General features: G+C 45.4%; 1 protein-coding gene across 1 annotated transcript in view; it reads left to right on the top strand.

The window, feature by feature from the left end:
- LOC147608545 (uncharacterized) overlaps positions 1–23,992 on the top strand; it is a 53,934-nt gene that overhangs the window by 14,442 nt on the left and 15,500 nt on the right. Inside the window, exons 2-9 of the mRNA XM_086789081.1 lie at positions 14,968–15,063; positions 15,351–15,425; positions 15,672–15,740; positions 15,936–16,012; positions 16,116–16,204; positions 16,369–16,498; positions 16,599–16,689; positions 16,790–16,855. Of these exons, the coding sequence (XP_086645207.1) occupies positions 14,968–15,063; positions 15,351–15,425; positions 15,672–15,740; positions 15,936–16,012; positions 16,116–16,204; positions 16,369–16,498; positions 16,599–16,689; positions 16,790–16,855 (693 nt within the window). The remainder of the gene's footprint in view (positions 1–14,967; positions 15,064–15,350; positions 15,426–15,671; positions 15,741–15,935; positions 16,013–16,115; positions 16,205–16,368; positions 16,499–16,598; positions 16,690–16,789; positions 16,856–23,992) is intronic.

Here is a 23,992-nt window from a genome sequence, read left to right as displayed (position 1 = left end):
GGGCTTTTGCTGTTTTTGTGTTGCTGCACAATCTGTGACAGCTCCCACAGTTTTTTTTGTGGGAATCAGAGAAATTTGAGCCACCAGAAATTTGGGGCTTTTGTTGCTGTGCTGTCTATCTGTGTGAAACAGACAGTCTCGAGCAATATTTGTGGACTCTTGTGCAGTCAGTCTCTTTTGCAGGTTACAGTTTGCTCTCATGGCACAGAATACCGCTGATGTGTTTGGGTTTTTAGCCCAGGAAGATAAGTTGGATGGAACCAACTATTCCCTGTGGAGCTTTATGATCAGGAATCTGCTAGTTGCAAAGAATTTGTGGAATTATGTAAGTGGAGCTGAGGCAAGGCCTATGCATGTGGCCCCAGCTACCCCTCCACAACATGGCAGGCAACAGGTTGTACCACCAGCTCCTCAGGCACCTACACAGGAACAAACTAGGTGGGATTCCAGGGATGCTCAGGCACTCTCTTTGATTGCACTTTCAGTTAAGAGGTCCATTATTCCGCATATCCGTTCATGCAGGACATCTCAGGCTGCATGGGATACTTTGGAGCACATGTATCAGGCTCGCAATGAGGCTAGAGTTGCCTTTTTGAAGCGGGAACTATCACACTTGTGCATGGATGAGGGTGATTCTATGCAGGATCATCTTACGAAGATTCAGGATTTGAGAGAACAGCTCTTGAATATTGATGAAATCATTTCTGATGCTGAGATGGTCACCACTACACTTAACTCTTTACCGAGCTCTTATTTGGGTTTTCATACATCTCTTCACTTGTCCATGAGGGGTAATCCAGTCCCTCTATCCTTTCAGGATTTGGTTGGACTTTTGCTGCAGGAAGAGCAGACTCGGAAAAATGTCATGCAAAGAAGTGGTGAGCAAGCACTCTTTGCCAAGAACAAGGGCAAAGGAAAATCTGGTGCATATAAGCCTAAGTCAGAATCAGGACAGCCATCTAGTAAAGAGAAGGATGATGCACAGAAACCTAAAAAGAAGGGTAAGTGCCATTACTGCAAGAAAACAGGTCACTATATTCATGAATGTCCTAAGAGGATAGCCAAGGAAAAGAAGAAAGAGTCTGGTAATTCAGTTGAAGACTCTTCAGATGTGGATAACAAGAAAGATGATGCCACAGTCAATCTTGTGGAAGAGGATTGGTGCTTCTTTACTTGCAGCTATGATCCCTCAAATGAGGTTCATTCACTCAGTGTGAGTGAAAGTGGTGATGTATGGTTCTTTGACAGTGGTGCCTCAAGGCACATCACGTCCAGAAAGGATTTGTTTGGCAAGATGGTACCTTCTTCATGTGGCAGAAAGGTTACGTGTGCAAATAATGCTTCTTATCCAGTTCAGGGCACAGGGGATGTTATGCTTACAGCCATTAATGGCTCAGAATTTCTCCTTCAGGATGTATTGTATGTGCCTGGGATAAAGAAGAATCTTCTCTCAGTGTCTTCTTTTGCAAAGAGAGGGCTGGTTGTTTCCTTTGAGGATACTAAATGTATGGTCCGTGACAGGGAAAGTGACTTTGCTTTGGTTGCTACAGGGACCTTATGTCGCGGTTTGTACCGTCTTGATCCTTATGAGAGGCACAGTGCATGTGTTGTTTCTACCTTTACATCTGCTATGCAGGATGCAGAGTTATGGCATGCCAGGTTTGGGCATGTAAATTATGGCAGTCTCATGGCACTTCAGAAGCTGAAAATGGTAGATGCTCTACCTAATTTAGAGACTCCTCCTAGACATGTGTGTGAGGGATGTATTTTGGGAAAGATGCATCGTCAGGCTTTCAAAAAGGATAGAGTTGTTAGAGCTGTCCGCAAATTGCAGCTCATTCACAGTGATGTATGTGGTCCAATGAGGACACAATCCTTGGGAGGTCATTGGTATTTTGTTACTTTTATTGATGACTTTTCCAGATATGCCTGGGTGTATGCTTTGAAGAACAAATCTGTAGAGCTGTCCGCAAATTGCAGCTCATTCACAGTGATGTATGTGGTCCAATGAGGACACAATCCTTGGGAGGTCATTGGTATTTTGTTACTTTTATTGATGACTTTTCCAGATATGCCTGGGTGTATGCTTTGAAGAACAAATCTGATGTCTTTATGCATTTCCGACATTATGTCAACATGGTTGAAAATGCAACAGGACAAAAAGTGCAGACTCTCAGAACTGACAGAGGGGGGGAATACTTATCTAAAGTATTTGATGCTTTTTGTTTAGAAAAGGGCATAGTACACCAGTGTACTACACCATATACACCTCAGCAGAATGGTGTGGCCGAACGAAAGAATAGGTCACTCATGGATATGGCCAGGTGTATGCTGAAAGCAAAGGGATTGCCACATAAGTTTTGGGTGGAAGCTCTTATGTGTGCCACTCATGTGTTGAACAGGTGCCCTACAAAGGCACTCAGATCTGTTACACCCTATGAAGCTTGGTTTGATCGGAAACCTAGTGTTGATTATTTTCGTGTGTTTGGTTGCTTGGCTTATGCACATGTACCACAGGAGCTTCGTGGGAAGCTTGATGATAAAGCCATAAAGTGCATATTTGTTGGCTACAGCAGTCAAAGTAAAGGGTACCGTCTCTATAATCCTGTCACACGCAGGATTTTTGTGAGCAGAGATGTTGTTTTTGCAGAGAATTCAGCACAACCCATTGCTGAATTTAAATTTCAGCAACCTCAGGAGTCTTTTGATGTATTTGAAGGGTTGATACCCATTGGCATAGGAACCACAGTTGATATACCGGCTGAATTTCAGAATTTGCAGCCACCACCTCGTGTGTTTGATGCTTTAAATCAGCCCCAGGCTGAGCCTGACATACAGCAAGCAGAAGAGGATATTGTTGTACAAGAGAGGACAGCTTTGCAAGAAGCTAGAACCATTCCTCGTTGGGCTATACAGACTCTTCAAGAGAGTAGACTTGCTGCTCCATTACCAGGTAGGACACGTAGGAGTACACGTGAGGCTGAAAGCTCTCATTTTTCAGAGTCAGCTTGGGTGAGTTCTATTATGGATGAAGAGGAACCTGAGAGTTTTGAAGATGCAAGTGAAAATCAGCATTGGATGCAGGCCATGCAAGCTGAATTGGATTCTATTGTTAAGAATCATACATGGGATTTGGTGGATTTGCCTCCTGGCAAGAAGGCAATTGGTACAAAGTGGGTTTATAAGGTTAAACGCAAACCAGATGGTACCATTGACAGGTACAAAGCAAGGCTGGTTGCTAAGGGCTATGCTCAGAAAAAGGGCATAGATTATGAAGAAACTTTTGCCCCCACTTCTCGGATGACCACCATCCGTGTTGTTGCTATGGCTGCACATTATGGCTGGTTTGTACATCAGTTGGACATAAAAACAGCCTTTTTGAATGGTGATCTTGAGGAAGAGGTTTATGTGATACAACCTCTTGGTTTTGCTATGTCTGGTGAAGAGCACAAGGTGTGCAAGTTGAGAAAAGCTTTGTATGGCTTAAAACAAGCACCGCGTGCCTGGTATGCAAAGATTGATGCATTTTGACTAGCCAGGGGTTCACCAACAGTCCAACTGAAAGCACCCTCTACATCAAGAGAGAAGGGGGGGATATTTTGATAATCATTCTTTATGTAGATGATATGCTGCTCACAGGTACTGATGCGGATAAAATTTCAGATTTTAAGTCCGAACTCAAATCTGCTTTTGAGATGTCAGATATGGGTATGTTGCACTATTACTTGGGCATACAGTTCATACAAAGTGAGAAGGGTATCTTTATGTTACAGTCGAAGTATGTACAGAGACTGTTGGAAAGATTCAAATTTCAAGATTGTAAGCCTATTTCCACTCCTATGGAACCAGGGCTGAAACTTACAGTACATGATGGCAGTGAATCTTTTGATGCTATTCTCTATTGTCAGGCTGTTGGGTGCCTGATTTACTTGTGCAACACCAGACCGGATATTCAGTATGCAGTATCCCAGGTGAGCAGATATATGCACAGCCCACGGATGCTTCATTGGCAAGCTGTAAAGCGTGTGTTTCGTTACTTGCAAGGCACCAAGTCTTATGGCTTGATGTTTCCCAGGGGGGGTGACTTGCATTTACATGCATACAGTGATTCAGATTGGGCTGGTGACTTCGACACAAGGCAGTCTACCAGTGGTAATTGTTTCTTTTTGGGACACTCATGCATTTCATGGTTGAGCAAGAAACAATCTACAGTAGCTACCTCGTCTTGTGAAGCTGAGTACAGGGCAGCTTTCACAACGACAGTGGAATGTGTTTGGCTACGCAGACTCTTGGCAGATCTTCATCCTTTATTGGAGGAGCCTACTCCGATTCTCACTGACAGTCAGAGTGCTATTGCAGTAGCACGGAATCCTGTGTTTCATGCACGAACGAAACACATAGAGATACATTATCATTATGTCAGAGAAAGACTTCATGCAGGGGAGATCAGCATGATCTATTGTCCAACACATGACAATGTCGCAGACATTTTCACCAAAGCTTTACCTCGAGAAAAGTTTGAAGCTTTCCGCAAAGCTTTAGGCATACTTCCTTTTGGTGATTGACATCATGCCTTGTACCCACATTGGCACTGCAGGGGGGTGTTAGAAATAATGTCCTGACATTATTATGGGCAGTGGCCAATGTATTAGGACCGACCGGGCACTTTTTACTCACTTTAAGTGAGGTTTTTTCCCCGCGCCCAATAAGGCGCCCAACTTACCGTTATGTGAAACGGGCACCAGTTAGGGTTATTATATGCCCTAAGTTTTGTAACAAACTTATCTTCATTATTTGAGCTCCATCGTTTTGCTGCTTGCCTCCACACGTTTTGTTCTGTTTCTTCGTGTGCTCCACACCGTCTCTCACACTCACAGGGGAACGTAACGGGGAATGGGGATGGGGACGGGGATTCCTGGGAATCGGGACGGGGAATAGGGGACGGTATGGGACGGCATACAAAATAAAGTAAGCACTCATTCAAGAAACTTAACAATACTTAAACAAAGTCACTTTACACTTCCACAACATCAATATTCAGTCATACTAGCAAAAAAATGGGTGTTACAAAAAAGGAGATCGAGCACCCAGGTACCAAAGGCTAAAGCAAATGACAAGGGCAAAGGCCTAGGCCCTAACCACGTAAGTGGCATACAAAAAAGTAACTATCACTAGAGTAGTACAAATGTCAAAAAGCCTCAAGGGGCATGTAAAGTGCTGGCCTCACGATCATGGGTCCCTGCAATGCCTGTAGTCTCCATAGAGATGTCTTCCACTTGCTCCTCCAACTCCTCATCATCCTGAGACATCTCCCACTCGGTAAATGCATCAGCCTTTGCAGTTGCACTCTTGCAAAGCATTCGCAAGTTTGCACTCACAAAGACTAGATCATTTGCCCGTTCCACCCCAAGACGGTTCCTCTTCTTCGATGCAATGTGACTGTATGAGCTCCAAAGTTGCTCTAGGCAAGAGGAAATCACTGCCTGGATGAGAATGCGGATGGCTAGATGCTGAAGCTTAGGTCCATCCGAACCAAAATCTTCCCACCACAAAGCAGCCCCAACTTTGAAGCGATCATCCTGTGCATCCATGTCTCCATTAAAGCCCTGAAAGCTCCTATACCTGGACAACTGGTCACGGATCTTCCGCCTAATATTTGGGTCAGGCACAAGTCGAGTCAAGACAAGTCTCCATAGTTGGCTCACCTCTGCGTCACTTTCTTGCCCTTTACTCTGAAACTCAGGGTCCACCACATAGGCTGCTGCATGCAAAGGAGAGGAGTAGGAGTTCCACCTACGCACACATAGGGCACGGATCTCCTCATACCTGTCCTCATCTATCTCCAAATCCCTCAGCTTCTCTATCATGCTGTCCATAGCCTCATATACCTTGCCGATGCATGGCTTAATACCATCCACAAGCCTCATCAAGTGGACAATAGGTTGAACCATAGCATCAATGCGCTTCACTTTTTCCCAAAAATCAGGGCTCTCTGCTTTTTCCTTGCATAGACTCTAGAGCTCTTGTCTCAGTGGAAGCCAATGGTGAAGAAGTGAACTCGTCACTAATGAACAACTGTCTCAATGCACTACTAGTAGTTGGAGGAGCCTACAACTTCTTGATGCTACAATGCGCAACGGCTACAACTGCCCAACGGTCAGTTGACCGTCCCAGTCCATCCCGTCCCACAGCCCGAGCCGTCCCAGCGTCCCCGAAACGCTGTCCCGCTGTTACACCTCGGACTCGCATGCCCCCCATCCGTCCCCATCCCGTCTCCGTTCCAGGCCATTATGGAACGGCGTTCCCGTCCCAGGGGTCCGTCCCCCCCGTCCCCTGTGACTATGGTATGGCTTTCCTGTGCTGCCCCTGATCAGCGCTAGTTGTTGTCCGGCCTGTTTTGAGCTGATCGCCCCCTTCTGGTTTTTGGGTGTCCATGGTGCTTGTTTGTGTCTGTGGGCAGCGCTTTGTTGGAACAAATTCTTGCTCTCTTGCTTCTCACGTTGCCATGTGGCAATGTATTATCCCACATAGTGGGTTGGGGTCTAATGACTCCTTTATATAGGGCTACATAGCCCTTGGTCATTTGTGGCTAGTACATTTTAAGTGTGGACGAGCATTTTGTTCACGAGATAATCCCCAAGGACGTTCACACCTAGCTGGTTTGGTACATCTAAGCTTTTTGCAATAGTTGCATTTGATGTCCTTGTTCCCCTTTTTCCACTTGGTTACCATAGCTCTCTGAGAACTGACCCCTTTCTCAAATTGACTCTTGAGATGACAGTCTTCCTCAATCAGGATTGCAGTCATATCACGATATAACGTCTCTCGAGCTACCATCAGAAACGTTAGAACTTAGAATTTCAGAAAATTTGGAGATCTCTTCTATACTAGATAGAAACACAGCCTTCTTATCATCTTCATCCATTGTAACTCCCAAGCCGGAGAATTGTTGTAATACAAAGCCTATATTGCTCAGATGTTCACCCAAAGTTTCTTCTTCATTCATTTTTAGGCCAAATTTTTTTTTTGTTTATTAAGAAAAACTTTGGAGTTAATGATTTTATTGCCAAACAAGTTCTCTAAGTTGTCCCATACCTCTTTTTTGCTCTTGTTGAAGTCCACATGATGAATTAGGTTGTTAACAGTTAGACAACCCAAGCCCAATGATTGCCATCATGGCTTTGTCATTTCCATCACTCCACGTGTGAATCTTCTCATCTCCTTCTCTTGACTTTACGTCTGTGCCATTTGACCACGTTCCAGACACCATTTCTCATCATTAGAAGATGCATCTCCTTCTCTTTACCATCTGGCGCAAAAGGGCAGTGTGTGGGCGGCACACAAGTGCTGTGGTACGATGCTGGTGGCGAAGGGCGACTGCATTAGTAGAGGCGACTGTGTTAGCAGAGGTCATGGTGTGGCGTTGCTTGGTAGGGCAGCATGGCAGGGGCAGGCTAGCCTGGCTTTGATACCATGTAGATTGACATGGCACTAGGAGAGCATGTAGCGAGAGAGAGAGAAAATGAAATGAAATGAAATATTAACGTCTTCAAAAGGCCATAATGACCTAAGAGACCAAAAAGTTACATCATGGTGGATCTAATACAATGTCTGGATAAAAAACCAGAAAATGAAAAATAAAGATGATACTACTGGCACCTAGAAAATGAAACTGGAACTGGAAGGTACACAGAAACCCTTATAGGGTGTGAATATAGTGAGGGGGGGGGTACGCTATGGAGGTGAGTGGAGTACAGTGAGGGGATACAATATCATATGGGACGGGGGGGTACACTATGGAGGTGCCTCCATCTCATAATATGTGCCGCATCGGACGCTAGCGGATCTCCTCAATATCCTCTGTGGTCAGCACCTTGACTGGGTGTCCCGCATGTCTCGCAAGAATAATCCGAATCCGCCGCTGCAACCTCCGTCTATGCTGGGATGCCCTCCTCTGTAGTCGTGGGCGTCTGGACCACCCAAGCTCAATCGCACGATCAATCAGTGTACCGCTGGTGGGGGCGGTATCCATGTCCTGCTACTGCTGTGGTCCATCTGGCGCAGTGATGGCTGGACTAAAAAAGTCTGTAATGTGTCTCTGAGTCTGGCTCTCTGTGCGCCTAAGCAGGCTATCTCTATATCTCCGCAGCTCAAGCAAGAACAATCCCAAACACCTCTGGTCCTGGTACCCCATGACTCTGGAAAGTGGTCCAAAACCCTCTCTGAATAAACAGTGGAAACGACCACGTATCTCATAGTATGCAGTACAATGGCATATATAATGCAGCTCTGTCTCTGGCTCCCGGCATATCCTGGCCTTAGCTGGTATACCTCTATATCGGCCAATCTCAATCTCAAGCTAGTGTGAGGATGTGCGAATTTGACCAATAGCACATCGTACTGCATGAGACAAGTGTACATCCATGTAACTGGGTCTGATCACAAAACCATCTGCTGTGAGCTGAAGAAAATGCTCTCTGTAGAAAGCCATCTTCGTGCCCAGCTCCTCAGTCGGCTGTATCCATGTCCTCCTAATGTCCAGCTGAACTAAATCCTGACGGATGAGTCTGGTAATCTCTGTCCATGTGAGAGTGAGAGAGGGTGCATCCAGAGAATACTGGAAGGGAGGCAATCTGTCCATGCTAAAACCATGTGCCTGGAACCAAGATGTCATCTGTCCATACCAACAAGCCGTGTCTCCCTGTAAAGCTAACTGTCGGGAGGACTCAAGGGCGAGGCGTGCATATCTGTCTCGGGGGAGATCCCACAAGCCATATATGTAGGAGACTGATCTCGTAAGAGCCTCAATCACCAGAGGGGCAGCCGCCAGCTCTGCTCGAATAATCTCATGAGGTACCACGGCCTTGGCTCTAATCATCCTAGCAATCATAGATACCAAAGGCCTCTCCATACCTCTCCATCTGCCTGCGCTGTGATGGCCCACTGAAGGTCCCCATATCTGCACTCCATAAAGCATAGCTGATGTCACTAGAGTGTCAAAAAGCCAAAGTTTCGTTCGAGGTTCTTGAAACTGAACCTGCGAACACATCCTTTCCAAACCACCCAGGGCTGCATGTGCTCTAGTCAATCTAGTCTCTGCTGCTCTCCTCATCGAAAACACTGGCCCACTGAATACTACCCCAAGATATGTATATGCATCTGTATACTCCACAATCTCCTGCCCATATGTAAATGTGGGAGCTGATCGCCTAACCCACTGTGGCGTGGTGTTAAACACCATAACCTTGGTTTTGCCAAGGTTGACAGACAATCCACTATCATGTGCAAACTCATGTAAAGCATCCAGATGATGCTGCATACCCTCAGGGGAGTCAGAGATCAACACAATATCATCAGCATATAACAATAGTGGGATCCATGTTCCTGCTAGCTGGGCTCCTCTGTCCCCCAATCTCTCAATGTAGTCAGAAGCCTCATCCACATACATACCAAACAATGAAGGAGACAACGGGCAACCTTGCTTCACTCCTACAGTGGAGTGAACCAAAGTAGAGACCCCCTCTGGGGTGCGTACCTGTCCTGCAACTGATCTATATAAAGCCATAATCCCCCATATGAGCTCTGTGGGTACCCCCATCTCCTGTAATCGCCTCATCAATCTGGCTCTGGGCACTGTATCAAATGCTTTGCGGAAGTCCACAAAGCTACAATAAATCCGTCGCCCATGCGACCTGCCCTCCTCAATAATGGCCCGCAGAGTCAAGATGTGGTCAAGAGTAGAGAAACCTCTCCTGAACCCTGCCTGTCCCTCTGCTCGAATGCCCTCTCTCTCTGCCCATCTACTCAACTGCTGCTCAAGAATGGATGCATACAATCGTGCTAGTGTGTGACCAATCATAATAGTGCGATAATTCCCTGGCTCCATAGGGTCCACTGACTTGAAGATAAGCACGATGGTGGACCTACTCCAAGTCTCAGGTAAGCCTTCACACATTAGCACGATTGAACATCACTGCTAGAAGCTCTGCTAGCATGTCTCTCGCATGAATAAAGTGCTCAGCAACCAATCCATCATGATCATATGCTCTCCCAGTCTTCATCCTATCAATGGCCTTCCTTACCATCTCTGCGGTAAAGAAAGTACATGTCTGTGGGCATGGTGCTGGCGGGTCAGGAAAAGGTGTCTGTCCAGGAACTGTATATAGAGATGTTGCATAGCTACCCCAGACCTCTGTAGAAGTGATGGCCAAAGCAGGGGAGGACTCATGAAACAAACGCCAAGCCTTCCTTGAATCCTGGCTCAAGAACAGCTGGTATAATTCCTGCTCTAGTTGAGCAAGGAAGGCCCGCTTCTTCCTTCGCACAAGGCGCCGGAAGGCAATATGTGACTGTCGGTGAGTAGTGACTCCCAAAGCAACCTCCCGCTGCAGTCGGGCTCTTGTCTCTCTGCACTCCTCATCATACCATCTGTTCTGGGGCATACACCGAGAACGCTGTCTTTGGCCAGGCTGAGTATGTGGATATGCCTCTCTCGCTGCATCCTGTAAAGTCTCTGTCAGTATATGGGTCAGCTCCTCCAAAGGTCTCCCTGGCTCCTCTGTGTACAGACGTCTATAAATCCCATCTGTGTAGACAGCATCAGTCTCAGAAGTAAAAGTATATTGAGTGTGATGCCCCTCGAGTCCTCTGAGCTGTGGTAAAGTGAAAAGAGATGGTCAATGTCAACAATGCATGATCCACTACTACCCCAATGGGCTGAGATCCAACTGTGAAGTCCTCAATGCATGAAACAAAGCTCGGCATAGCCATAACATAATCCATTGTGCTAGCACCATGTCTATGTGGAAAGCAAGTAAATCCAGCTGCTGGAAACCTCTGCAAGCCATTAAGTATGGCCAACCCATGTGCAGTCCCCATATCTACCAAATATCTCCCATACTTTGTGCACTCCACATCCTGTGAGCGTCTGTCTAATCCCATATCCAGAGTGTCCAGCTCTCTGAGCATCTCCTCTGAGGTATCATAAAAGGCTGTCTGGCGGTTGCCCGTCCGGGCATTAAAGTCCCCTAACAGGATGATGTCTCCATCCCTAGAGAACTCCCATATGTCATCATCTAGCACAGAGAAAGGAGACTGCCCTCTAGGTGCTGCATATGTCGATGTACTAGGAGCAAAATAGCATATGGCAATATACAGGAATCTGCTTGTGTCGGCCCTCAGTCTCACCCACATATATTTGGCCTGATCATCTCTCCGAACGATGTGTAGAAGCGGTTGCAGCTCCTCCCTGAAAAGAACTGCAACCCCCCTGATCCTCTACTACTGTGTACCGATCTCGTCCCTACTCTGCAAGCTGTCTCCCATCTGTATCGTGTCACCTGTGGCATCATCTGACCAGGGGCTTGGTGAGTCTCCGAGTAGAAGACTATATCTCTATCTCTAAAGCTGTCCTCAAAGGCACCTACATCAAGTCTGAGGGATCCATTGCAGTTCCAGGCTGCCAGCTTTAATTTGGTTCCATAGGTCTCGCACCTTCATGTAGAGCGTCGCTCCACGATGACCACTCTCCCTTCTCTATAAAATGCTATCTTTCCCTTTTCTCTTTCCGCCCTAATCTCTGGCATGACTTCCTTCATATGTGCAAGCTGTGAAAGAGTAAGATCGTCACCAAGAAAAATGCCTGTATTCTTTAAAGTGGGTCGCCTATTCAAGAACTCCTTTTTCGCCTGAATAGAGGGGAAGCGAAGTATGAGAGCTCTTTCCTTTGATGATTCCCCGTTGCCTCCGCTTTTTTTGCCCACTCTCCAGGCTTTTGCGTGTGCCGGACTGTCAATCCCCATCAACACCATAAGCTCTTTCACCTCTTCAACTTTATCCCCGTCTTTAAGGCCGGTAATCCTCACATGCAAAGCACGTGTACGTCTTCGTTGTTCCTCTTCCAAAGTCATGTTAATGATTGTAGGTGTAGGGGTTGTTATCTCCTTACCTTTACCCTTCTTGGCGACCTCTATCCACTTCTCCGCTTCATCCATCTTCCTTTGAGTCTTGGTGATGACTTCCACCCATGAGGAAGTCTTTGCTTCGTGTTGCTTCTCTTCTTCCTTAATTGCCTGTACTTGTTCCTTGATAACCTTGAGCTCTTCTATCATGGATGGCTGAATTTCACCTTCTTCAAGTCCACCATTTGCCTTAGCCTCTTCAAGCTCCCTTGAAGAGCTGAAATTACGCCTTTGAGCGTGTTGACTTCCCCGTGAAGGTCTTTGACTTCTGCTATGAGGTCTTCCTTCTCCTCTTTCCACCGCTTACCCTCATTGAATACCATTTGGAGAAAGTTGGCTTTCTCCTTCCACCATCCCTCCATCTCCGCCTTCCATTCCTTCATCTCCTTTTCCACATCTGTTATCCTCTTGTTTGTGACCATAAAGGTCGCCTTCATCGGGTTGCGCAAGGGGGAAGCCATGGAAGAAGCGCGAGAGAGAGTTATGTTGCTGCCTTGGGGGCCTGAGCAAGGGTGGGTGGGGAAACGCGAGCCCACACCCTATAGGACAGAGAGAGAAAGCGGCAAACAGGGCAGCCGGCGGGAGGGAGGGCAGCAGGTTGGAAGAGAGAGAAAGTTGGGAGGGAGGCGACAGGTTCGAGGAGAGAGAGGGAAAGGCGAGCCCACACCCTATAGGACAGAGAGGCGGGCCAGCATATTTGAGAAAGGGTGGGTGCCAGCAGTACTGTGTGGCGAACAGAGAGGACGGCTACGAGAGAGAAAATGGCGAACAGGGCAGCTGGCGGGAGGGAGGGCAGCAGGTTCGAAGAGAGAGAAAGTTGGGAGGGAGGCGACAGGTTCGAGGAGAGAGAGGGAGGCGAGCAGTGAGGGGGCGGCGAGCAAGGCGAAGAGCAGGCGGGAGGCGACAGGTCAGCAGGCGAGCAGTGAGAGGGCGGCGAGGGGGCGGCGAACAGCAGGCGGGCAGTGAGGGGGCGGCGAACAGCAGACGAGAGGGAGAGAGAGAGAGAGAGAGAGAGAGAGAGAGAGAGAGAGAGAGAGAGAGAGAGAGAGAGCTATACCCTGTACGGCCAGTGCAAGAGGGTGAGGAGAGAAAGAGCTGTACGGCCAGTGCAAGAGAGAGAGAGAGGGAGAGAGAGAGATCAGCTGCAGAGAGAGAGAGTGTATTGATGACTCAATGACTATTGATTGATTGATTGATGTGTTAGCCTTCACCAAGTACAATGCTTTTATAGGCATGTAGCCTTATCTTTTGACCCAAAGATATCTCTCTCTCTCTCTCTCACACACACACAGTGGATGAGTGACACATGGCATGCTTATCCTATCCACAGTTAAGGGTGGGTTCAAAGACACATACACACTCATATGGAGTGTTCACACACACAAGCCTCCGAATCCCAAGACCTTTTTCAACACAATGATGCGATGCATTGGGGACTTTTTGTTAACTACAATTGGGTCTCTAGGAAGTCTAGAGGAGCACATGGTCCATTTGGATTACCAAGGATATAAGGTTTAGCAAGGAGGAGTATTTGAGGTATTTGAAAATGTAGCTTTTTGGCTTGATGGTGTTATGCCGCCATTTGATGGAGCATTATGCTTGGGAGGCCACTTTCTAATAGATACTATATTGAAGGATCGGGTGTCTAGCTGGAGCCTGGACTTCAAGGGAGCAGCTTCATGTATTCATCTTCCTGATTTGGATCCTACCTCTCTAGGTGGAGGAATTTATCCCAAAGAGTTTTGTGAACTTAACTGCATTGCAAATAATGACCATTGTTCTTTTTTGGACCTCAAGATTTCTCAATCTTGTGTTGGTCTAGATGTAGATATATATGATAAATGTTTACAACCCGAGTATTCCAACTTAAATATCATAAGAATGCCTCACTTCACTTCTAACATTTCTAAAATAACTAAATATGGTGTTCTCTTCTCATTTATTTTGATTCTCTTGTATTTGTTCAAACAAGTTTGCTTTTATTACTCAAGTTTGCCAACTCATCAATTTGCTTGTGCAAAAGGATTATTGCTTTAAAAAGGTTTTAAGCAAAGTTCGTTGTTTCTTGAATTGAAGTAGATATATCTTTGAGATTTTTGCTTTTGGAATTATAAGTAATAAGTTTCACAAAAATGGGGAGCTTAAAGTCCATTTTTTGTTTAGGTCATTTTAGCTCTTAGTTGTTATTTATCATTGCTTCTAGTCTTGCTTAATCATCCCTTTAATAGGGAAGTGATTTGTTTTTGCTAGTCTAGTTGTAAGTGCTAGCCTTCATCATGGCTGAGTTTGCCCTTCACCTCTGGAGAAGTGATAGAAACTCAGCTTGTTGGTCTCTGTATAAAAATTGTGTCCTCTTGGTTAGGACAAATTTTTAATATATGTAAACTTGCACCTACTCTGGGGTGCTGATGACGTGAGTAGGGATGTCGTAGCACCTAGTCCATGCTATGCATGATGAAGTTGATGATCTTATACTTCACGATTGGACAATCTTTTAGGTAAAGTTTGTACTTTTTGTATTCTTGTCTTTACTTGTTTTGTTTTAGTGAATTAGTCATTTAAAGTTTGTTTTGCTAATTAGTCATTAAAAATTTGTTTAATGTGTTTGTTAGAAATTCTTTTGTTGTGGTTCAATAAAGAATTTGTGTGTGTGTATGTGGGCGTGTGTGATTTAGTTATGTATTTGTCTATTTTTGCAAGGTGTTATTATTGATATTTTTATTATTTTTTCTTGGGTGTCTCTATTCAGCCTTTTTTTTAATTTTATTTATTTTTGTTTGTTTTTGGTGATTCTCTTCTTTCTTTTAAAATTATTCGCAAGTTCAGATTCATCTGGCCTTATGACGGTATATATATTTCATTGTGTTTTGCAAGGCAAGTGGCGGTCTACAGTTTGAACTAAAATGTCTGGCTATGTCTAGTCTATTTGGTGTTAAGCCATTTGTAGTCTCTTTGGCATGCAATGTGGGATTATGGTGCAATGAGATGATGTTGATGTTTGTTGCAGAAAGATGGAGATGCTGTAGTAGAAGCTATGGAGCAACTACGTCAAGCTGGATGGGCGAAATTGTGGAACTCGCAACCTTATGTTTCACGTCGCACAGTCTCTCTCTCTCTCTCTCACACACACACACACACTTACACTTTTTTTAAGTAAAAAACCAGTGTTATATTACCAAGGAGCAATGCACATGGGGAGGATGTTCTCTCTTTCACACACACACACACACGCACTCACACATGCACAGACACTCTCAGAGCACACATGTACACTTGTTAGACTATTCTCATGCATGAGCTGGTGGGCAAAGGTTGTTTAAAGAAAGATACATGGCTACAATTTCTCATGTTGCAATTTACTAAAGATTGCGACTGATTGATTGGCCTCAGACATTTATTCGTGAGCTGACCACTCTAGGCATCAAGAATGCTGAAAAGCTTGGGATACCAAGTGTGAGAGATGATGTAAGTTGGGTGGATTAAGGTCCTTGCTGCTCATTTACATTCTGGTTCTGTGCATGCAGTAATGCCCAATTTGCAGCTCTAATCGATTCATGGTGCAGGCAGAATTCTTGTAGATAATAGTTGTAGTAATGCGTCTGTAGTCACCTTATTTTGCAGCTCTGATCGATTCTTGGTGCAGGCAGAATTTTTGTAGATAATAGTTGTAGGTATGCTAATGTATTCACCTTCCATTTATCCTGCATGCAGGCAGCTTTCTTATTTACGGTAGTCGGCACTACAGGCTTCCTTGCTGTACTTGCTGGCCAGCTTCCTGGGGTATGCTCTTGGAGTTCTCATATGATATGTAGATCACAAGCTTAGTGAGAAGACAGAACTTAACTAATACAACAAATGCTCTTATCATCTTAGGCCCTTTACGGACTTGCATACGTTTAGTCTGGTGGGCTCATCTTGACAGCCCTTCGACGGGGTATTTTGATTAGACATTTAGGGCATTTTCATGAAATCCAGGATTGGGGATTCTTTGTACCTTATCTAGTAGGGAGCATCTCTTTGGTTGTTCTAGCGGTCGGAAGCATTGCACCGGGGTAATGTTTTACTCTCTTTGAGAAGACATATTTAGCAAATGATTGCTGCTATTTTCCTTCTTGTAGGTCTTTTAAAACCTGACATTTGGAGACTGTTTGGCAGTCTTCTGCAGGCAGCCATTGTCAGCTTCTCTTCGCTTTTTGAGGATTACCAGGATCGGGTTCTTAGACACGAGGCGGCTCATTTTTTGGGCATGTCACTGGACTCTCTTTCTTTTTAATGTAATTGGATATCTGTGGTGTGTATGCGTGTGCGTTTCCCCCCTGTCCATGATCTCCCTTGTAGCCAAGCTGAGCCCGATTGCCATCAGAGGATATGCCTTGATGCCGCAGAGTTGGTGTTTTTTTTTTTGCAGTTGCATACTTGCTTGGTGTACCTATAGTGGGATATTCTCTTGATATCGGGAAGGAGCATGTAAATCTGATTGATGAAAAAATACAGAAACGTATTTATGAGGGTAAAATCGACTCTAAAGATTTGGACAGGTAGATAAAATTTAACTATCCTCCGCATGCAGTGATATAGTGTTTTTTTTCAAAGTGAGCTCGTAGCATGCTTAGACTCGCAACAACTTGTCTTATGTAGGCTGGCGGTTGTTGCCATGGCTGGCTTGGCGGCTGAGGGTTTGAAGTATGATAAAGTTACAGGTCAATCAGCTGACTTATTTTCTCTTCAGGTATTGGGTTTTTCCCATTTCAGTCTTCTTGATGCACGGCTTTGAGTTGAGTTGTGTTACGCGTTGAATGAAATGATCACCTAGGTTTCCTTTATCACAGAGGCTTATCAATAGGAGCAAGCCTCAACTGAGCAATGACCAGCAGCAAAATCTTACCAGATGGGCGGTATGCATTTTTTTTTCACAAACCCCCTGATAGTTTATGGTTTCACTAAAACAGTTTGATTTACAAGTCTCTCTATGTCATGTTGATAGAGGGCAACAAATCTTTGATCCTCATACTATATAATCTGGTGAAGAGAACCAAAGCCCTCATGGAACATGTGTTGGAACTTGTCTCTGATCGCATAGTAGGCATTGCAGTATGGCATTTTCTTCTGTTCGGCCTCTTGGATGCCACACTCTGCATATCTGCAACTTTTAGCATTTCTGGCTGTTTCCTTATCTTGTGAATGCATATTTGCTTTGGAAAGGTAACAAACTATTTCTGGAGAGCCTGAAAGCGGTCATTCAGTGCATATCAACAATAATCCACCTGCTGTGAGGCTAGCTGCATAGAGCAGGTTGGGGGCGAGCAAGGCAGTCACTGTCTATGTTTTCAAGTATTCCGAAAACTGCATACTTTCTGTATGTGACCAGGTGAAAACGGGTTTGTGAGGGGGGGTGGCTGCAAATATGATGTGATGTGGGTTGGAGGTTTGCTTGTTTATTAGCAGTGAAAACGTCATGAACATGTAGTCTCTTCACTTGGCTCTACTCCAAGGAGATCTATCACCCGAAATGGCCCCAAATTAAACCCAATACATAGTCCATGGATGCTGGCCTAATCATAATTTGAATACGAGCCTTTTCAGGTGAAGTGCTGAAAAAGTGATTGAAAGCAGTTTCACTGTGAATGTGTTTTTGATGCAGTGCCTCTTACTAAATCTGACAGTCACATGCATTAGCGATTCAGGTCCAACCCTTAGATGCATGTGTCATGCTAGGCTACTAGTCACGGTTAAGGTTAGGGTCTGGTAGAGGAATCAGCCCATAAGGGGACATGAGAGGCTGGCAAGGGGTCCATACTGCGCAACAATAGGCTGCCAGCAAAGTGAATACAATCCACACACATAACGTAAGTTTATGCAACCAACACAAATTAACCCAAAGCTAGCCGGCTAGTTGGCCAGCTTAGCCTACTTTTTTGAATAGGACCCTCTCCACATTTTGTATACTTTCTACAAGTTTCATGGGGTGCTGAGGCAAGGGGGAGAAGATTAGTCATGGAGAGTAGCAGATTCAGCCCAAACAACAGCAACCAAACAACACAAAGAAGAGGTTGAAGGAGAGTCTTCAGCACCATCAACAGCAAACCAAACAACAGCAGATTTAGCCCAAACAACGGAAAGCAGATGTTAAAGGAGAGTCTTCAGCACCATCAATGGTGTCTATGAAAGATATGGTGTTGGCACCATCAGTAATGCTTGAAGACACGATTTTGACTACTAGGTACACACAAGAAGACTTGTCAGAGAATGAGCCTTGTTAGACAAAAATTTAATTCGTGTTCTGTTGGCTGGTGACAAGTGTGTGTGTAACATGACCTTCATCCATATGCACGACCACAATGTTGATGGACCATATTTTGGTCAAGCATCAAGTTCCACAAAGATAAAACCAAAGTCAGATCCAATTTCAGTCACACTTTAAGAACTTTAATAGTACCGATTCTAATTGATTCATATTAAGATCTAGATGGAGCATCAGGGATCGCTACCCTCCCACTGTTTCAAGCTAAGTAGGAGAGGATGCCACATGCATTAGCTCCAAATCTTAGATGCATTTGACGTGGTAGGCTTGTAGAAAATATGAAAGCAAGAGCAAAACTAGAAATGAAACAAGAACAAATGAAAGACACAGAGTTACCTTGAGATGAGTGTAGACAAGACACAAGATTGATACTTTCATTGATGTGACACCTACAATTTATAGGTGAGAAGTACAAGATTGAGTAGACTCACTTATGGGATAAATGTAGAGGTGCCACATGGCACTAGACTCAAGACACAAAGACTCAACTGAAACTAGACTAGAGAAATAGTACACCTAGTGTGCACTTATTTTCAACACCCTCCTTAAGTGGACACTAGGAGGAAGACAAAAAGACAAGACTAGAAGACAGACATAAAGACTGATAGACTGAGAGACAAAAGATCCTGAGACACCTCTCCTCAAGTGATATCCTCATATGGGTCCACAAGGATAGAGACAAGATGGATCTAAAACAAGACACAGTCAGATTGATAGACAGATAGACAGACAACAGATAGACAGATAGACAAGACTAGATAGACAGAAGACTGACTGTAGACAAACAGATGGACCTTGAAGACATCCCCTCCTCAAGGGTAATCTCTGCCTCTTGGGTAGGGACAAGAGAGAGGTCAAAAAGCATAATGAGTAAGACACTAGAACCCCTTGACCTACATCATCGGTGGTCAAAGTGGTAGACAAGAAAGGTGAAGTAATCAGAAAGCCCATTCCTCATCATGTGAGGAATGAACAACAAGATCTGCTGATGTAGATGCTGCAGCAACATGGGCTGAGGTAGATGCAGGGGCTGATGTAGAGGTTTTAGAGTAGCAGTCCTTCTCCCGGTGATTATCACGGCCACAAATGGTGCATGGATGAGCCTTGAAGCAGTCCTTCTCCATATGATTAGTTTTTCCACAATGGGTGCAAGGCTTTCTTACCTTAGAACCTCCTTTCTTTGCTAAAAATGCAGTGTCAGTTACCTTTTGTTGTTTTGTTCTTTCCTCTTCTTGGAGAGCATTGATGATACCTTCAAGAGTAGGATTATTGTGATACTTGAAGGTAGTGACAAGAGTAGCATAGGTGTCAGGTAAGCTTTTGAGAAGCACAGCAATAGCAATATCTTCGGAGATGGGGGACTTCACTGATGCAAGCTGAACCATAAGACTGCGAAAATAATTGACATGAGAGGCTATAGTAGCTCCCTCCTGCATATATAGATCAAAGAATGAGATCATAAGTGCAATCTTAGAATTTTTAGAGCGGGGTCCAAAAAGGGTATCCAAAGTGATCCATGCTCGAGAAGCAGACTGTATGTCGGAGATGTGATGAATGTAATCATCTCCAAGACCGAGCAAGATGATAGCATAGGCTTTGTCATTCTTGGCAGTGGGAGCATAAGTGATAACTTGCTCAATGTCGGAATCTTCGGGAGCAGCATGGTGAACAACATCCCAAAGACTTTCTTTCATAAGATGGCACTTGATTTTGATTTGCCAAGTATGAAAGTTGGACCCATTGAATTTGTCGATAGACATGAGAGAATGAGTAGAAGAGGCCATGTGGGAAGGTCTTACCTCTTGCTAAAATGCAAGGGCAATGTCTATTCCCTTACAAGATTGCATAAATGAATGAAAGAAGAGATCCAAACTGTTTTTAGAAGCCGGCTCTCTCACCACTTGTCAAGGCCATAGCATGTGACAGCCCATCGAAGCATGAGGAACTAGCAGTTTGCAGATATGAGGATAAGAAAAGGACTGACCAGCAAACTGAAGGAGACAATGCACAGTACCTTGTAGACTCTTCAAGAGGAAGCGATGGCAGAACTGAATGCAGCAAATAGCTTGTAAGGAGGAAAGTTGATCTGCAGCTGCCTTTAGATGATGCGCACCCTTGAGTCAATGAAGAAGGTAGCCAAAGGAGAGCTGCAACAGTACAATGGACAGCAGCAGCTCCAAGATAGAGAACAGTAGCAGCTCCACGAAAACAAGAGGAGTACGCAGCAGCTACTGGAAAACAGGCCGGCGCAGGGCGGACAGCAAAAAAACTGGCGCAGAAAGTTCAGGCTAGCGCAGCCTGTGCAGAATGTGAATAGGCTGGTCCATGTAACAAGCTAAGCGCAGCTAGAGAGATGGTGGCCTGAAGCTATGGGGGGCAACACAGGGCAGGAGCAGCCTGCTCTGATACCATGTAGAAAATATGAAAGCAAGAGCAAAACTAGAAATGAAACAAGAACAAATGAAAGACAAAGAGTTACCTTGAGATGAGTGTAGACAAGACACAAGATTGATACTTTCATTGATGTGACACCTACAATTTATAGGTAAGAAGTACAAGATTGAGTAGACTCACTTATGGGATAAATGTAGAGGTGCCACATGGCACTAGACTCAAGACACAAAGACACAACTGAAACTAGACTAGAGAAATAGTACACCTAGTGTGCACTTATTTCCAACATTCCAGTTATAGCTAGGGTCAGGGTTTTGTAGATGAATCAGCCCATGTTGTGGGATGCGGAGAGATGGAATCCCGGCTGCTTGTGCGAGGGCCGAGGCAGCGGTGGGGGGGACTGCATCACTCTCCCAATGGCACCACCAATCACTGGGAGAAGAGGAAGGTATTCCTTCCCGAGGCCTAAAAGCAGACTGTCACGGGAAAGCATGAAACTCCAGCTAATGGGTCGGATGTCAGGTCGAAGCCGTGTTGCCATCGTGCAAAGAAGGCCTGGGCCGTACGCAGTACAATGGGGCTCAGCTGCATGACAAGATTAGACGCCACTGGTGAGGCGAACTCAACCTGGTAGTAGCCGTGCCCCAAAGGATGAATATTTGCGATCTTTGTAGGCGCACCTAGGAGGCTAGCCTAAAGAAGATCTTTGAGTTGGCCATGTGCGGGGCGGCTACCGACAATCTTGCATACCAGAGTGGAGGCCTCTAGGGATGCGACAATCGTAGCGAGAAGCTGCAAGTCCGCTTCAGAAAACGAAAGGCTTGTGACGGCGGCCTCGGTTGGGGGAGACTGAGCAGTTGCCATGGAGTTCTCTTGGGGGCGAAGACCAGAAGAGGCCGAAACTTGCTGAAAATAAAGAACTGCCCACAACCTGAGGGCGCTCCCGAAGGAACAAGGATGCGACGAAGAAGGGGAAGCGGAAGGGCTAGAGAGCGAAGGGGAGAGTGGGAGGCGAGGCTAGAAAAAGAAAAAAGACAAAAACGGGCAGAGGGACAAAGGGGCCGGCGGAAGAGGGGGGGGGATGTCATCTCTTCATCTATTTCCAAACTTCCCAAGGAACCCATCCTAGATGGGACCAACTACCTTGATTGGTCTTTGCAAATGAAGACTTTATTCCGGTATCATTGGCTATGGGGTATTGTTACTGGGGCCGACACCCAGCTAACCGCAACTTCTCCTTGGGTTGAGATTGATGCATGGCTTGATAAGGATGCTCGGGCACACGCATTCCGCAAAAGAATTGTGGGATGCCATTCAAAGGTGGTATCATAGAGAGAACTCTACTCAGAAGATTTCCTTGGAGAATCAGCTTGCCAATATGAAGATCTCTGATATTGCATGCATCATGGTTTCCATCACGGAGTTTGTTACCATCTAGAAGCAGTTGGTCCCTTTGGGGAGTAGGACTACTAATGAAGACTTTGATCATCGGCTCCTCACCAAATTGTTCGAAACTTTCTTATCTTTTTGTGTACTATTTCACTTCTTCGATCTGCATATTGTTGTTGGCATGCTTCAAGATAGAGCTACGAGGAAGAAACAAGCCAGGGTGCTTTCGAGACCCTTCTTCAGGTCAAGGGCAAAGGCAAATGGCAGTCTAAGGGTTCCACCAGCAACAAAGTCAACTGTAACATGCGGAAGCTCTGAGAGTCTTCTTTCAGCCCTAAACACCACTTAGAACATGCTAATGCAAGAACATAGACATAAGGGGGAGAGAGAGAGAGAGAGAGAGAGAGAGAGAGAGAGAGAGAGAACTGGAAATTCAGTATATTCATATGGTACAAAAGGTACCCCTAAATCTGCAGCCATGGGCTGTCCTCCATGAAAAGGTGGAAACACCCAAAACAGTCCTACATAATGAACCCACTCCATAAGGGAGTGAATGAACACAACAATGAGCAAACATGCCTATTTATCGGCCTCTTGGACAAATAGAGTGCTGGCCGACTGGACATAAAACCCATAAACACTGCTCCGCCTGTTCTCCATGCAGCCGACAGGTCCTTCCGTGTCCTGCTCCAAGTCCAACACTGCCACATCTGCACTTTATGCTCCAAATCCTGGTTCTAGTCATCTTTTTCTGGCTGCCCCTTTTGGACTAGCCTCAGGACATGTCCACGGGCAAAACTTGCACATGACATCCCCCTCTGCTAAACTTGATGACGGGATTCCAACCTGTTCTTGGATGACTGTCATTATCCCATTCTATTCCCGAGGTCCCTCTGTCATCCATCCATCTTTGGCAACCCTTTTCACTGAAAACCCGGCCCGGTCTCCAAAACCTCTCAAACTCTGAATGAAATCTATGCATCTGTTCCATCCAGTCCCCAATCCGTTCCTGCCCTGTCTCTGAACACCGTCTTGGTCTTCATTCCTGAGAAATGAGTCTGGCACTCTCACTCCACCCCTTCGAGGATCATCCTCCCTTGGGACCGTTGCTCGAAAACCTTTTTGGCTCACAGGATTGCCATCCCTTCTGGGCTTTGTGAATACCACCAACAAACCTCCTGGGAGCTCTTCCCGATCTTGTGTTCCTTGCCTTGGGCTTCGGACCTGAGCACTTTCCTGTACCTTGGACGTGTACACCATCATATGGGACTGAATCAGGGTTTAGCCTTGCTGAGCCTGATGCTCTGATACCAATGTAACACGCGGAATCTCTTATAGTCTTCTTTCAGCCCTAAACACAACTTAGAACATGCAGATGCAAAAACGTAGACAGAAGGGAGAGAAGAGAGAGAGAGATAGCTGGAAATTCAGTATATGCATATGGTACAAAAGGTACGCCTAAATCTGCAGCCATGGGCTGCCTTCCATGAAAAGGTGGAAACACCCAAAACAGTCCTACATAATGTAAGGGAGTGAATGAACACAACAATGAGCAAACATGCCTATTTATAGGCCTCTTGGACAAATAGAGTGCTGGCCAACTGGACATAAAACCCATAAATGCTGCTCCGCCTATTCTCCATGCAGCCGACAGGTCCTTCCGTGTCCTGCTCCAGCCACATGTGCACTTTATTCTCCAAATCCTGGTTCTAGTCATCTTTTTCTGGCTGCCCTTCTGGACTAGCCTCAGGACATGTCCATGGGCAAAACTTGCACATGACATCAACTCTAAACCTGCTAACAAACTTGCTCATAAGGATCTTACTTGCCATTATTGTGGTCACAAAGGTCACATTCAGCTTGACTGTCGCAAGAAGAAGAGAGAAGGTGGTTCTGCAAAGAAGTCCACCAATCAAACCTCTCCGTCTACCAACCAATCCCTGAGTCC

This window comes from Cibotium barometz, chromosome 53 (assembly GCF_041138505.1).
Source record: "Cibotium barometz isolate CiBa-2024 chromosome 53, ASM4113850v1, whole genome shotgun sequence".
Classification (NCBI taxonomy): Eukaryota; Viridiplantae; Streptophyta; class Polypodiopsida; order Cyatheales; family Cibotiaceae; genus Cibotium; species Cibotium barometz.
This window is presented reverse-complemented; position numbering and strand designations above follow the sequence as displayed.